General features: G+C 41.8%; 1 protein-coding gene across 1 annotated transcript in view; it reads left to right on the top strand.

Moving 5' to 3' along the window:
- kcnh5b (potassium voltage-gated channel, subfamily H (eag-related), member 5b) overlaps positions 1 to 17,139 on the top strand; it is a 131,321-nt gene that overhangs the window by 79,633 nt on the left and 34,549 nt on the right. The window contains exons 10-11 of the mRNA XM_070843043.1: positions 2,344 to 2,403; positions 4,762 to 4,954. Coding sequence (XP_070699144.1) covers positions 2,344 to 2,403; positions 4,762 to 4,954 — 253 coding nt within the window. The remainder of the gene's footprint in view (positions 1 to 2,343; positions 2,404 to 4,761; positions 4,955 to 17,139) is intronic.

The following is a 17,139-nucleotide window of genomic DNA, read 5'->3' as shown; positions in this document are numbered from 1 at the left end:
TTAAAAACACGGTTACCGTATACTCTTCCATGCTGTGCTTCAATTTATCTTCTCAGATTCACCCTCTTTCTCGGGTGCTGAAGACATTAATTAAGCTCTACATAACTGGGCTGAGATGGCAAGAAGATGAATCTAATGAAAGCAAACACACGTCAAAGTGCTTTTTTTTTTCTTGTTTGTGTCAGATCACAAACAGCTTCATTCTCTTCAGCATCTTTTCTTTTCACTTTTATCAGACAGGTCTAATATCACCTGGGGAGCTGCTGTGATCTGTAATAACTTCGGTAAACATTGATTATTTCAACACTAATCTGTCATGTAAAGTTAGTCCGTCACAAATCACCGCTCGAAGTTTGGAAAAGACAGACTTCCCTCTCTGATAGTGAATCAAACGCTGATTTCCCCGTCAACTCTGGGGAAACATTAGGAATTTCATTTTCAGTGCAGATGCTGAACTGGGAACCGGCCAATGATAAAATCATGACCTTAGATGGCTGTGAGATTATCTGGTAAGGTCACAGGGTTCATTCATTATTTCATATCATCTTCTCCTGACATCTGACCTGTGTGAGAGGGACTTTCCTGCCTTTTCTCCTCAGTTTCTCCATTTTATTTGATTTTCTCTGGAGTTCCTAAACGACATTAATGCTCCTTCTGTCTTTCTCTTTATCTCTTTAGATCATAAGCCCTTTTTGTGGAGATAATTATACAGTCCTGAAGAGAATAAGGCAAAGCTGCCCTCAGTATAAATACCCGTAGTCAGACGTTGGGCCAATTAGTGGATATTTTTTGTCACTTCGGGAGCTGCTACACGGTACACATCAGCTGTTTATGCGAGTACACACCCAAAAAAGACCAGAGGCTCGCAAAGCCACCCGAGTGCTGCTAATGTCTTCGACTTTAAATAGAGCAAAGGCGATTTCCAGACCGCTGTGTTGTGTTTTGATGTTGCAGAGGCTTTTAGATGATTTATTGTCATCGCCTTGGTCGATTTCTGTTTTACCTAAATGCCTTATCTAATTAGGCTGGACTGCAGAATTTGTGTAATGAGTTGGACAGAGTGATTACAATTTGCAGTTTAGGCTATTTGGCAGGCATCCAGTGGGAGTTAATGAGTGCAACAACAAAATAAGCTTTAATTTGGTCACTGGAGCAATACATGGACAGTAACCTGTAGCAAAGCTGTGCTGCTATCGAATGGAAGCCAGACTTTCTCCTCGCCGAAGCATTTCTCAGTTCATCACAGGTACGATAACACGACCTCATGGATGGAGGGAGGCTGTCTGAGTGACTTCTATGGTCCGCTGCATGGTTGTCACGCTGGGATTGGCAAAATCAGACCTTTACAATTATGTAATTGTCTCCTGTGTGGCTCCTGGATGAGAATATTTGTGTTGGCCCCTCTGATTAGAGGCCTGCAGTGGCTCTAATGAACTGCTATAGTCACATAATACATTTAAAATGTTCACTTTCTAATTGTCATTTTCTTTGAGCTTCTTTCTCACCTGAGTGAAGAAGGTATCCATCTTTCTTCTGCTCCGCCTCCAACTGCTGAGAGTTTTTTTGCACCTGAGGTTTGCTTTTGCAATCTTCTGATCAGGCTGATTGTCACACAATTTACACACAGCACTCCTCCACAAGCGGGCAAACAGACAGACAACAATATAAGCAGAAAATAACACAAACATCAAATGCAGCTCCTCCTGTTTTCGTCTTCAACAACGAGCCTTCCATGTTTTTGCTGTAGATTTGTCTCCAGCCCTCACTGCAGTGTTGGAGAGCAATGCAACTCCTGCATGGACAAGCACATACACAGTTAACTGTTGCAGACAGTGCACACACACCCACAGAGGAGCCATTTCCTGCCTCTTTCTGCCTTAGAAGTCACCATAAACGTTGCTTACCATCTGTGAGTCTCAACTTTCTTCCACGAACAAAGTTTGACGACTGAAGGTCCAGCTTCCATCAGATATGTGGGGTCGAGGCTCAGCTTAATCCCTGTACTCTAGATAGGACCGGAGGAAAAGAGACTTTTCGGGGGGATTTTTGCAAAAGCCAAAACCATCTTTAAAGAGAATCTAATAATTAAATATGTCTTCATTACCTTCTAAAGTTAAACCGCCGCCTTCATCTTGCTGCCAACAGAAATCCGTCAAATACTGTTTGTGAATATTTTTTACTGGCTTTAATCCTCAAAGGGAAACCTGGGCAGGAGGAAGAGACTTAATGAATGTCCTCCTCTTTAGCACCTGTCAGTTTTTGTCTCGGCGATGCCAAATGGAGGCACGTCTGTGAGCAGCAGTGTGACCCCCCCCTTCACCTTCATGTCGCTCTGTCTTTCAGGTCTTATCCATCTGTCCAAAGGACATGCGGGCCGACATCTGTGTCCACCTCAACAGGAAGGTATGTTTCTGTGGGTTTCTGTGTCTAAATCATGAGAAAAGCAGGCAGCTCACAGATTAAAACACTTTTAAAGATGTTCCTGTGATAATTCCTCTAATCCTCTTCTGATGAATCATGTTTTTGTTTCTAGGAAAATGACGCATGAGAAAAAGGTAGGAAGGGTAACATTAGATGTTAATGGCTTTTTCATACCGCCGTACCACTGAGGGGTGGTAAACTTGGAAATATTCAAATCCTACACGAGGCGTGTTAGTTGAATTAAAAGCTGAGACAGTACAAAATCATCATAGAATATTTTTCTCCACCTGAGAATAAGAAATGTGCAGAGGAATCTGCTTAAAAAGACAAACAGTAAATGTCTATTAGTTGCAATAACCATTCATAATGAACTAACAAACACATGAACTGCTTTTTGGATTTCTGGAGTAGGAAACTCTTTTCACTCCACTGAACGTACTGGGGACCAGACCTGGGGTGCATTTATTACATGTAGGCTCTGCTGGAAGCTCCTGGGCGTCACACTGATCATCTGAGTCCCTGACGGACTGAAACTGGCTGAAAGTGTTGAACTGGCATCGAACAAAGGACACACTGGGTTGTGTAACTGTGCTGCATAACAACCATCTCCAGTGACAAATACTAGTAACAGTCACTGAAATTAGTCTCATCATTCAGAGCGTCTGGCTCTTATGGTGCCTCAAATATCCGTCTTTCTAAAAGGCAACACATCACACAACGGCTGAACCAGCCCATTTAAACCAGACCTCTTTTCAAAGGTTTGAAATATTTCACCAAAACTAAGTGGATATTCAAAGAAACAGATGAGTTTTAATTGATTTTTTTGTCCTTATAATTACAACAACAAAAAAACAGCAATTGCTAAAAAAAGTAAATGTGGTTATTTTACAAAAAACATGAGGAATTCATCAGGAATATAAAGTGAGCCAAAAAAAAATAGCAAAAATGCAAATGTGTTGCTCATTAGGCACCAAAGTTCCTCAATGCATTTAAGAAAAGTAAGTTTGGTAAAGTAAACGCTTTAAAATAATAAACTCTAGGAATGTGCTAATAAGTTAGTGGTTAAAAATAAAAATAAAAGCCTCACTGCTATTAAAGATGTTTCTGGGTTTGTGTGTTTTTGTCCAGATAAAGTTAGTGTCATGTGGTCGCTGTTTGAAAACGAGATGTGACCTCACGACTAAAAAAAAGATGAAATGCACCCAAAGATTTCAAATAAAACTTTGCTCACGAACACAGTTTTGACTTTTGGCTTATCACAAAGCAGCCAGGTTCACAAACACGTCAACAGTATCACATTAGAGGATTTTGGGGGTTTTGCAGCCCCCTAATTTTCAACATTTCCGTCCCAGTGTGCTGTGATTTAGGACTGCTGACAGGGTGCCAGCTGCTGTCCCAGCTAAACAAAGGTCCGAAATGAAAAGACTGTTGTGACAGTGAAGTTTCTGAGGCAACATGGTTTTGAGGGATTATTTCCAGATGGAGACTTACATTTCTTCCCCAGAGCTTCAAGTAATTGACAGGAAGCAGTGACATGAAGACACAGCTAAAGCAAATGAAGGCTTCACTGTTACTTTGATGGATTATCTCACTGTGTGGAATCTGTGTTTTCGTTTTGCATATATGAATCAGAAAATGGTTCCTGCAGCAGATAGGAAAAGAAGGAGGCGGAGAAATCTAGGTGGTTTATTACATTTATGTTCCCTTAAAGTAGAATCAAACAATTTCATCCTTTGGAGAGCACGAATGTGGTCAGCAAGTCTTTTTTGGATAGCGTTAAAGCTTTGGACTAATAGTGGCACTGGAGGAAAAACACAAGGATTCATCTTCTGTCTGCAGATCTTTTAATATCAAGAGCAAATTTCATGACTGCTTCACTGGTACTTTAGATAAGATACTTGTTAGATGGACAAAACTGCTGAATTCTCACCGGTGCACACTCCAGTAATTAACAAGTAAAGAAGCAACGCAACTTTTTGGGATCTTTTTAAGAACTTTTTTTTTTTAAATCCATTACTTTTATTGGTTTAGCTTTTTTTTTTTATTAGAAAAAAAGGCACAGACTATGTCAGACATGACACCAAATACTAATCGTGAGTGTTAAGAAGAGCCATCAGAAGAAAAACATTTCTGGAGTTCAGTGATTCACAGCGTAAAGATCAAGTGATTAGAAATTTGGGGTGTAAAGCTCAAGCGGTGCACAATGTTGAAGGTAACACTGGTGCCAAAGTTCACTCTCATCACACTCATTGTCTGCAGGGAGCCTTGTAGCAGCAGAACAACTTTAAGGATGCTTTAAGGAACAGATACTGACCATAATCTTCCCGCCCTCCTACTCAGGTGTTCAACGAACATCCTGCCTTCCGGTTAGCCAGCGACGGCTGCCTGCGCTCGCTGGCGGTGGAGTTTCAGACCACCCACTGCGCCCCCGGAGACCTGATCTTCCACGCCGGAGAGAGCGTCGACACCCTGTGCTTCGTCGTGTCGGGGTCGCTGGAGGTCATCCAGGACGACGAGGTCATCGCCATCTTAGGTACGTGGTCGTCTAATTTAGCGGATGCTTTTATTAGAGGGAGGAAGCTTTGTGAGTTCTGGGGATATTCAGAATAAAAGTCCAAAGATTCCCTTTTTATTTCTCCAGGATCTGTGTGTGTGTGTGTGTGTGTGTGTGTGTGGATAAGTGATGAATCAATTAATTGGCTCGGCAATTAACAGAAAATTTTCTTCTCTAAAAATGCCCATTTTATCAGCTTTGACTCTGTTTTACATCGTTTGTAATTTGTTGGTTGTACAAAAGACATCTTGGACATTGTGCTGGGCGATTTTTAGCTTCTTAAAGACAAAAACTAATACTAGCTGCAGCTGTAACGTGGATTTAATGCTGCGTTTGTAGGAGGAAGAAAGGTAAAAACAAGAGTCTGACAAGTCGACAGGTTGCTGGTACAGACCTGCAATAACAAGTAAATGCCAAGTAACTAATTTTTTCATATTGGGAATCACATATTCAGAAACCATAATACATAAAACATGAGCTGTACGTGTCTCAGGCAGCTCTGGAGGACCTGAGAGCTCAAAAAGAGGACAACCTACTACAATAAAGCATCAGAGAAATAAGTGAAAATGATCCAATGAATAAAAGAGAGAAGATCAAACCAGCTGATATTCTAATGTTTAAGAAGCTTCCCTTGTTTTATTCTTTGTTTGTCTCTGGCTTGGTCCTTTTTTGACCTTCTCTGATATTAAGGCTTTTCACGATCCCATCAGGTCAGAAAACTCTCTCCACATCGTACAGAAAAACATGAAACTCCTTCGTCTGCAGTGAAAATCACTCTCACACGACGACGACAACAACAACATAAACAGCAATTATGCACGATTTCATGCTTTCATGCTATTTTCAGAATGTAAACACTCGAAAGCTGAGTCACTTCAGTCGCTGCGTTAAAACACAAAAGTCAGCTGACGTTGTTTCTGACTTTCAGGTGTTAAACATGACTCATATGGCTCTGTGCAGCCTCGTTCTGTAATATTCAGGAGGAGGAGAAGAAAACAGAAGAACAAGGGATAATGTCAGGGAAACTGTGTAGTGTAGCGTAGCGTGGTGTAGTGTAGTGTAGTGTAGTGTAGTGTAGTGTAGTGTAGTGCAGTGCAGTGCAGTGCAGTGCAGTGCAGTGCAGTGCAGTGCAGTGCAGTGCAGTGCAGTGCAGTGTAGTGCAGTGTAGTGTAGTGTAGTGCAGTGTAGTGTAGTGCAGTGTAGTGCAGTGCAGTGCAGTGCAGTGCAGTGCAGTGCAGTGCAGTGCAGTGCAGTGCAGTGCAGTGTAGTGCAGTGCAGTGTACTGTAGTGTAGTGCAGTGTACTGTAGTGTAGTGCAGTGTGGCGCGGCGCAGCGTGGCGTAGCGTAGTGTAGTGTAGTGCAGTGTACTGTAGTGTAGTGCAGTGTGGCGCAGTGTGGCGTAGCGTAGCGTAGTGCAGTGTACTGTAGTGTAGTGCAGTGTGGCGCGGCGTAGCGTAGTGTGGCGTAGCGTAGTGTAGTGTGGTGTAGCGTAGTGTAGTGTAGCGTAGTGTAGTGTAGTGTAGTGTAGTGTAGTGTAGTGTGGTGTAGCGTAGTGTAGTGTAGCGTAGTGTAGTGCAGTGTAGTGTAGTGTGGTGTAGTGTAGCGTGGTGTAGTGTAGTGTAGTGTAGCGTAGTGTAGTGTAGCGTAGTGTAGTGTGGTGTAGCGTAGTGTAGTGTAGCGTAGTGTAGTGCAGTGTAGTGTAGTGTGGTGTAGTGTAGCGTGGTGTAGTGTAGCGTAGTGTAGTGTAGTGTAGTGCAGTGTAGCGTAGTGTAGTGCAGTGTAGTGTAGTGTAGTGTAGTGTAGCGTAGTGCACGTTGTATCGGCCCCAGATGAGCGTTCAGTGACAGCGAGTAACAAGAAGGAAAGATTATTTCAACAGAGAAAAAGCTGCAAAGCTGCACAGCAGACTGGTGTTGAGATCGTTTGGTGTGTAGAAGTTTCGCTGTCACTCACACAAACACACACACAAACTTACCAACAACAAAATAAGTCAGTCAGACAGTCGATGTGAGTAGTTCTCCTGCTCACAGTGAATCCTGGTTTCTTAAATGCATCTAAGCTCCGTTTCATTACAGCCTGGGTTTTGTTTTCGTAGCTCTGTGCGGTACAAAATAATATTCTACTCACCTAAGTCATTTCTCAGCTCACTAAACATCGGTCCAACCTTGAGCAGGTTGTAAACATCACTCTGAACCACTTTATTTGTAGGGCAAACTGAAAGTGAGCCTGGAGTTTCACTAAACAGCTTTAATTGGACGGGAGAAGTAAGAGTGCACGACTACACTACACTGAGAAGGTCTAATTATCAGGGCTGTCAGTAGAGTTAAAAAAATAACTCATTAATCACACAATTTGCTGTAATTTATTGCGATTCATTGCTTTTTTTCTTTCCCCCTGTAGACTGAAGGTTGCAATAATGGATATTAAAATGTTTCGTTTCATATTTGTGTTAATTTTGACAACACCAGTACTGGAATATCTTTAGTAATCATATTCCAGTATCACTGATAATAATAATAATAATAATGGTCAAAGCTGGAACAATACATCCTAATTAGTACTAACCTGTAATAGTAAAGGTGTCCTTTCAGCTGTTCACTTGTTTCCAAAAGCCTTTCTGTGTATCCATAAAGCAGCATTCATCTGGTTTCAGCTACTAGGAGTGAAATAAAGCATTTGAAACCACATGAAAACAACCACACAGATGCATCACCCTGATATTTCATTGCCTCAGAAAGCTGCTCTGCTGAATGTGTTGGCACAGCGACGTGATCATCCCACCGCGGTGGCGTTCGTCTAGTGTTCAGTCTCCTCTGGTTCTGATGTTTGGCTGCCAAATAACTTTTGGGAAACACATCTGGCTTTTTAGCTGCAACTGTGTCTGTCTGCTGTTTGATGCTGGGCAGACAGAGGCTGTGTTTCTAGGTAGTAGGTTCTCATTTCAGCACTGGTTGAATGGTCAAATCGAAAATGTCTTTATTCAAGTTTAATGTCCAAACATTGTGTTTTCTAGGTTAAAACATGGCTTCCTGTCTGTGCTCTTTGTCTCCTCCTTTATTACAACACTGCTCCTTCTGTAGTTGACTAAAATTTTTATTCATTCACTGGTCATCTTTTTTTATTTTCGGTCACATTATCTAAAATAAATCAGTTTACATTATTGTGGAAAACAGTGATCCAGGACTGAGAAAGTGCTGCAGCCCCAGGTTGTAGTAAGATTGTGGTCTGTGATGCTTGTTGCTGACCTACAAGATAGTGATCCCTTAAGTTAAAGCTATAGATCCCCTGCAGCAGATAGTGAGAATCTGTTGCAGCTGCAGAAATGCTGCACAAAATAAATGCATAGAGATAAAATGGGGGGGGGGGAACCAGCAAAGAGATAATGTAAAAATAATCAAATAAAATGTAAGAATTGAGAAAAATAAATCACGACTCTCCATTTGTGCAGCTCCCTTAACCTCAGGAACAGTCCGAGGTTCGTAAAAAGCATGTTAGATGGTTGATAAACTGCTTCACACTGAGATCATTAATCAGTAGTCATCAGGAGCTGCTGTTGCCATGGAGGAACAGACTTCAGGCTTCAGGAGTCTGTCAGGACTCGGCATCAGTGTCACACAGAGAAACCCTCCTGATTTCCTACTTCTGGACAGCATGAACCAAATCTGAGACACACACTCTTAAATGTGTAGTTTTAAGCTTCTCACCAGTCGTCTTGTTGCAAGCAAAGTTTGCAGAAAGATTCTGGATCATCAAAGACGAGCTGCGATTAATGCACGGCCTCTTTTTAACTGGGTTCATCTAAACCTCTAAATGCTTCAGACGTAAGCGGAGAAATCATTAACTTTCATATTTCCTTTAATTTACTGTGCAAATTCTGGTTAGTTCACTTCACACAATTGAGGATTCACAAATTATTTTTTTTACAGTCCAACATGTCTGTATCAGGTCGAAGGTCTTACTGGATAGAAGGAGATTCATTTCTAGGTGGCCCTGATTTCTAAGTGCTGCATATTTGATGATCTTTCAGTGAGAACACACTGTGTTTTTTCTGAGCTGCTCCTGTTTGCTGTCACTTTGCTGCTGTTTGCTGTTAATGCAGAGTCAACAACACTTCAGGGAGCTGAATCATCCCCCGTCAGGTGTTGCTAAACATCTGCAATAAGTGTCGACTTTCATCAACAGCAGCTTGAAATCAAGAGACCAGAGCAAAGTGGAGCGGATTAGAATGAATGAAGCCAAGTGAATGGAATAACAGAGAAAGAGAAACTGAATAGCCTGCTGCTGAATAAGGCATCAATATGGTTTTATTGTTGGATGGTGGGAATGCTGTATATGCAGGTACTATAGCTTTTGGTCCATTACTTTGGTCCCAGACTGAAATATCTGTCATTGCATTTTATACAGATGTTTCATTCTGCAGGATGAATGAAACCTTCTGTCTTTGCTGCTCTTTGGCTTTTCGTCCACCAACCACATGTTTGGCACTGAATGAAACATCTTCTCCTCTATCAGATGGACATTCAGTCATTATAATCATCTTGGTAGTCCTTTAACTTTCCATGTTAGTGACATCATTGGGTCCTATACTTTAAATTATGACCAAATACTTTCAAGATTGATCACATTTCCTTCGGCCTCAGCTGTACTTTGTGTTTGGTGCTAATTAGCAAATGCTAGCATGCCGAGAAGCTAAACTATAACATGCTCTGTCAGTACACGGGATGTCTTGAATGTTAATGTCATTGTGAGCATGTCGGCATGCTGATTGTTAGTGTCTGACATCACATACTCTGCACTATAGAGAAACTACATTACACTTAGCAAAGTGAAACGTTACGCTGCACTTAACTTAAGTGTTACTGAGGTCACACCAGAGCTGCCTCGTTGGCACTGCTGCACAGCATTGTTTGATATTTATTCTGGCCTGGGTGGTGCTTGCATACAATAATGTTTGTCTGTAAATAGAATAATAGAATAGAGTCATATATTATTAACACTAAGGGTTTGGACATACTAATAAATCTCACACTGCTTTAGTGCACTAAATAACATGTAAAGTACAGACTCACAGAGCTGCCAGCGTCATAATAATGATGATAACGACAACAGCAGTCTTTTCTAAACCCACACTACAAGATGTTTAACCAGAACCAACAACTCTAAAATAAACTGATCATAAAACACAGTTTCCGATAATAAAACAAAGTCAGACCAGTAAAGTGAAATCAGGAAAAGCTCTCCGGTAAGAATATGTTTTCAGAAGAGATCTGAAAGAGGTCGCTGATTCTGCTGACCTGATTTCCTGCGGCAGCTCGTTCCACATCTTCGGGGCTTTCACTGCAAATGTTCTGTCATCTCAGTTCTCAGCTGCGCCGCGGGATCTCGGTAAGATCTCAAAATCAATTCTAGAGCGTACCGGGAGCCATGGGGGCTAAAACAGGCGTGACGTGGTCACTGGCCGCAGTCTGAAGCTGATTTAATAGATTTTAGGTGGAGGCAGGTGAAAAGGCCGTTGTTATAGTCGAGGAGATGAAAGTTTGCATAACGGTGTCGGCGTCTTTGAAAGATTGATTATATTTTAGAAACAGGGGCTCGGCGTGGTTGTAGACTTTGTCTTGTTTAATTCAGACCTCCAAAAACACCCTATAATGAGACCCATCTGTTATGAAATCACTAACTTTAATTTGAGAAAGTGCTGCGAGTGAAAAGCTTTTGTTTTGAGAACGGCAGATTGTAGCTGTGTGTATAACAGCAGAGTGAAGACCTTCCACACGCTGTCAGAGGAGTGACTGCTCATTTTCTATCAGCCAGAATCTCTCAAAGATCCTTTGGGGTCCACATTTTGGGTGACGACTAAACTCCACAACGCTAATTGGAGAGCTTGCAAGTTGTTGTCAAACTTTGTGTTGCTTAGCAACAGGGAAAAATTGTTCCAGTCCCTCATAACAATGCTTACAGCTGCAGGTTGTGTTTGAGCAGGAGAACAAAGCTGCCGTCTGATCACAGCCCGCAGAAGGAGCGAAGGATGGATGGTAGACGGAGGGAGAAGGACAAGGTGGTGGAGGGAGAGGAGTTGGTTTGGAGGAGAGAGTGGATGTAAGGGGAAGCGAGATAAGGGCTTCTTCTGTGTGCTCACAGCACGACGAGGGGGCTTCGTTCTAAAAATCGCTTCCCTCTTGAAAATCTTCCTTTTTCTTGTGACAGACTCCCCGTTTTTTATTTTTTCCTTCTTTTTTCTGGTGAGATGGAAAAGGAAGTTCTGCCAGCACGAGAGAGAGACAAAAAATGTTTTCGTCATTTATCACGTCAAAGTGTTTTTTCTCTTTGAAGCGACCACGTGTCATTGTTTTAAAAGTAGTTTAAGACAGTAGCAGGATGGAGGAAACGTGCTGCGGTTTCCAGAACATTCTTTCTTGATCAAACCAGTGATGAAAAGCAGATTTTCTATAGATGGATTATGAGGAGACATCCAGAAATGAATAGTTTTTCTCTTCTTCAGAATCTGCAGTGATTTGACTCGACTTGTTCCTCTCTGTGGAGACACGTGAGCGGTTCGACCGTGAACAGTATAGTTTCTGGGGAACGACGGGGCACCATGCCATTGCTCCAGTGGCTCAATATCCCAGAAGCCCATTTGTCCAACAAGCCTGTTATCCTGAAAAACAAACAGCAGAACCTCTGAAGGGAAGCTCCTCTGGAAATAGGAAGCTGGTGGCTCAGGAGCAAGAATAGAGGGGGAGTGTGGACGGAGAGGGAGATGACCTGCAAAGAAAGGAGACGTGGAGAGGATGGAGTAAAGGTGGACTGGAGAGAGGGCAAAGGGAAAGGAGTGGTGGAAGCATTGAACATGAAGGGAAAGTAAAGGTTAGAGAGAGGGATGGAGATTTGAAGGAGGAAGAGACTGAAATAATTTGAGAGAGAACTGAAAGCTTGGCAGAATGAGGCAAAGTAGAAGGAGCAGAGGAGGATGGAGGGAAAAGAGGAGAAAGAAGAAGAAGAAGAAGATGGATGGAGGGAGGGAGGGAGTGTCGGTTGTGGTTTTAAAGCCACTGATTTCCCCAGGCTGCTCCCTGAGGCTGTAACACACTCTGCTCTCATTAGTGTCCAAAGGCATCAGGTGGGCACACACACACACACACACACACACACACACACACACACACACACACACACACACACACACACACACATAATCTGATTCTTTTATTTTTTATTATGCCTCTTTAATGTGTCTATGTACAGGCTGTGAAAATGAGTGTTCTCTTGGGAGAGTAAAGCATCTAAATACACACACACACACACACACACACGACATCCCATACAGAAGCTCAGATGAACGTGAGCGTGAACACACAAAAACACGAATACTTTTCCTGCAGTAACAAGAGCGATCCTGTGGCAGCTCCAGTAAACACTCAGTAATAACCCTCTTATTTCTCTCTTCCTCCTACGGTGGCAGCGAGAACACTCATTCACCAGCAGCTTTGATGTTTAACAGCGAGAGTGGAGCTCAGAGTCGCTAACAGAGATGTCACACGAGGTTCTTCTTGATTAAAAAGATCCCGAATCTTGAAAACAGCCCAGAAACCATGAATGCAGGCAGAAGCTACTTACTGGTGTCTGTCTGGTCATTTGATATATCGACTGGAACATTTAAATCATTTAATCAAGAGCTTTACCAATGCTGAGTTTAAGAGATGACTAAGAATAGTAAATCAGAGCTTGAGCTTGAGTTGGAAATAGCATTTGACAAAAAATTCTCAGCATTTGGTTTATTCATTTGGTTTTTTTTTTTTACTGGCTTGTGGCTGAAATCTCCAGAAAAACCAAGCAGATGGAGCCTTTCAGCTCCAGTAAAACCCAAGTGGATGGAGTTTTTTCGGCTCCACTACAAAAAAAACAAAACAAGTTGATGGAGTTTGCTCCATCTGCCAACTTTTTGCTCATGATGGCGTGTTAAAAGTTAAAAATTCCCAAATGTGTGTAGCTGTGAGCTGTCGCCTTCGACACATCGTCAGTTTCATGAAGTTTAACCCTTCAGAGTCTGGGCTAAAACAGCGTTTTTTACTACTTTTCATTCTACCTTTGTGTTAAGGAGTCTTCCTCAGAATCAGAACGTTCTTCCCCAGATTCAGCATCTTCTAACTCGTAGAAGAGCTGTAGTGCGCGACTTCGGCTCTTCATAACTTTAGTGTTAATAGGCCGATCGACAAAATTCAAACACCTGTAAAAAGTTTGAAGTGTCCGCTTTCCAACAGTCTTTGAATGGAGCATCTGTGTGCTTGTGTCACAGCTTTACGTTTTCAAACATGTGACTTTGACGCCGTGTGGCGGTCCTAGACTCTGAAGGGTTAAACAAAACATTAAACAACTAAAGGTGAAACAACTCACATTGGAAATTTGTCTGGGGCAGTAAAGTCACAGTAAAATGTTGTTTGATAAAAGGCCAATAAAACCTATCAAGGTCAAAACCTGCCGATTCAGCACCACGGACAGACCGTCAGTCAGTCTCTGGACCAACAGCTGCAGGGAGAGTGGGTTTGTTTTTGGACTGTCAGTGTTTAATGGGTCATCTGAACAATGAGAAGTCACTAGATCACAGAGACTTCCTTCAAATTAACAGAACTTGATGAGAAAGTAGCCATAAACACTAAGATGACGTGTCGATGGGACACTCACAGATTAATGTGAGTACGACATGCAGAAAAAGTCAAACACCCCTGAACTCCAGACCAAATGGATCCATTGAGCTTTTCAACTCATTCATGTCATTCTTTTTAATGTAATGTTAGTTTTATATATCACGCCAGATAAGCTCCGCCTCACCTGGCCGACTCTTTGCTCAGGTGCTGGAAGCATGAAGATTGCAAATTGATGAAAAAAAGTCTCGGCACACTTGGATCTCTGCAGTAAATCACTTTAAGAGCTCAGCCTTCGGTCTATCACACCTTCATTAGGAGCACGGATCATGTGCGCTCTGATGCAGAAACCTTCACCGTCAGTTTTATAGATCATGATACTACAATATCTTCAGTATTTAAACTATCCATTGTGGCCAAATAAAAGTGCCAAATAACTCCCACATGCTTGTTATCCAGACAAAATCAAAATTCAGATGAATTGTGGGTATGTTAGGAGTGAAAGCAGCTGTCGGCCCTTCAGCCTGAATCATCTATTGATGATTTCTGCTCTGCTCTCGCCCTCTTTCATTTATTTATCTTTTCTTTTTTTTTTGCCAAAATGATGAACTGATTAATTTCTTAATCCATTATTCATGCACGGGTTATGAGAAAGGGATTTTAGCCTGGCCTTGTATTCACACACCAATATGTTCTGGCTCAGCGAGCAAGGCGCTAGCAGTGGCAGGAGGAGCCGAGCCTCCAGCCACGTACCAGTCTGGCTGCATTACAAGACCCAGTAATAAGAATCAGTGTGGCACTGTTCTGATGTGGAATACATTACAAGAGGGGAACAGAAAGTTTAGGTTAAAGGGACAGCGGACGGTTAAAACAGAGAGATGCTGCTGCTGCTTTTCACGACCATCTGAAGACTCTTTGAAGTGGAGCAGGAGAAAGTAGTTGTGTTTTTGTTCACGCAGATGGGATCCTGTGATTTAGGAACAACTGAGGAGGAAGTTCATGTTAGTGCTGTGCTCATTTAACCCTTGTAAGGTGTTCAGGTCTGTGGGACCCGTTTTCATTTTTTTATCAAGTAAAATGACACAATTAATTATTTTTTCAAACTCAGACTCATTGGCCTTTGAAAAAATATTAATCGTATCATTTTCCTTTTGATAAAGAACATGAAAACAGATGGTCCACAAACCCGAACACCATACGAGGGTTAAGGGCTTTACCATATTTTAATGACCCTTCATCCCAAAGACATAAAAAAGGGAAGGGAGTCTCTATTTTATTGGGAAAGGAACCTTGTAATGTGGTATTATATGTCAGAAGGTATGTTCTGTTATCGTTTTAGCACAGCAGCCATATTTCGGTGTCTTATACGATGTGAAGCTCATATAAGCGCTGCCTGCCCGTGTGTTGTGAGGACGAGACGCAGCAGCATAATTCATACATCTGAATTAATGGTCTTATTAACATAAGTGCTGGTGATTAATATCACGCCGGGTCTTTTAGGCAGATTGAGCTCCTCTTGTTGAGAACAGAATGATCTTCATTTAACTTCTTTATTACTTTTTCTACAGTGAACATATTGTATCATTTATCAATTCATGTCTAAACTAGAGGAATTAAACCCCCTTTCAGACGTATTTCATGGTGTCCATTTATCTGTGGCAGGAGCAGCGTTTGTACACAGTCTGGAGGAACAAGTACTGCAGTTATTAAAGGGAAGTTTCAACATGTATCTGGATGCCCAGTCAACTGAAGCAATAAGTTATCTAGCTGCAAAATCTGCTGTTTCTTTTTTTTTGTAACTCACTTTTTATTTATTCCATTTTTTCCACAACAACAGAACTTAAACAGTCTGAGAACCATGAAACAAATATAATATATATATATATATATATACAAAACCAGAAAAAGGCAAAATTGAATCTGTTGTGTTACACAGGGTAAATAATTATATAATTCATCTTTCCAAGAGAAGAATATAAGAGACATAGGCTAAAGCGTCACAGTTTAACATGTACAGTGAAGCACTCACGGACTCAGGAGAACTCTCTGTGAATACAGCACACACTGAGGTATTTACTGCTTCAGTTAATTATTTACATTTTGCCATCCACTCTGATTCAACATCTACATAAAATGTCAGATTTCCATTTAAAAGGGTGCGTCAAATGTTAATAGTGGAACCAGTAGGGCCATTAATGCTGCTGCTGGTGTCAGCTGCTGTATAACTGTCTCCACCCACTCGGTTTTCCAGGATAATGGCCTGACAGGAGTAACAGCAGCATCAGCACACCAGCTGAAAGTAGCACCCTGAAATGCCTGGACGGGGGGGACTGACGTCTGCTCTGAGCTGCAATGCAAGATAAAGCAATACGAGGGTGCACACCCGCCCACAGGCAATTTCTTTTTCTGCTGATGGGCGATACAGGCTGCAGCAGCATCCGGCGTCCTCGCCACATTTGTCAGGGTGTTAACTGTGAGGTGATCCTCAGGTAGGCAAACAGCTGAGGTGATTTAAAACCAAGACACTTGCATGAATAATCACCAGAGGTTTAACCAGGGTTGGAGATGTAGGGGAAAAAATCACTGTTTTTTTTATTGGGCATCCTGTGAGTCCAGCATAGGATGCAGAAAATTAAGTCTCATCTGACTTTTTTTTAAATCTGCCACAGCTGTTACAGCGTGTGGTCATCATGTTGCACGTGTGGATGATTATTTGCTCAATAAAACATGAGAAAAACGAGGCATATTTTCACAGAGCAGCGTATTTACATCCAAATGTACGGTCGTTTTCTCGTGATTGAGCTCTGTCGCAGTCAGCACGGCGGTAAAATGCTCAGGACTGACGGGGAGGTGGGATGGACAAGCAATTCAAGTGAATCAAAGGCGGCTTGTTTATGGGACAGAGTTCAATGTGTTTTTCTAATTAAATTGTAAAACAGCTGTAGATGGTCTCTGTGCTTGCTATTGGGAAATAGTGATTTACATTTTTCCAGTTTCACCAGTGAAATAAGAACACAGCTTGGATTGGCGTTGACGTTTTCACTGCATACCAACAAGTTCCAATAACTGCAGCACCTCAGCATCACCCACTTCTCTGATATGCAAGTGCAGCTACTATAGTGCAAGAAGAATTATGTCAGAAAAATAAAGTTGATAGATAGATAGAAATACTTTATTGATCCTCGTGGGGAAATGCTGGTGTTACAGTAGTATAGAAAAAGTGACCACCACCATGAATACAAACAATAAATAAGCAAAATAAAAATGTACAAATGTGTATTATACACTATAAACAGTACCAAGTGTACCAGATGTAATGTGCAGGGTAACACTAAAGTGCAAGTTAAATAAAAAAACAACAAAAAACTGTAGTGCAAGTAAAAGCAGAATGTTTACTTCACCATTCACGGTGCCATCGACACCAGTGTTACAGTGTGGTCAGTGCTTGTTCTGTTCTGGATCCAAAGTTAAACGGGTTTCTCCTCAGACAAGGCTTCGACCTTCCACCGCGCTTCTTGGCGATCA

This window comes from Pempheris klunzingeri, chromosome 13, assembly GCF_042242105.1.
Source record: "Pempheris klunzingeri isolate RE-2024b chromosome 13, fPemKlu1.hap1, whole genome shotgun sequence".
NCBI classification, from domain to species: domain Eukaryota; kingdom Metazoa; phylum Chordata; class Actinopteri; order Acropomatiformes; family Pempheridae; genus Pempheris; species Pempheris klunzingeri.
Note: the sequence above shows the minus strand (reverse complement) of the source record. Positions and strands in the feature narration are given on the sequence as shown.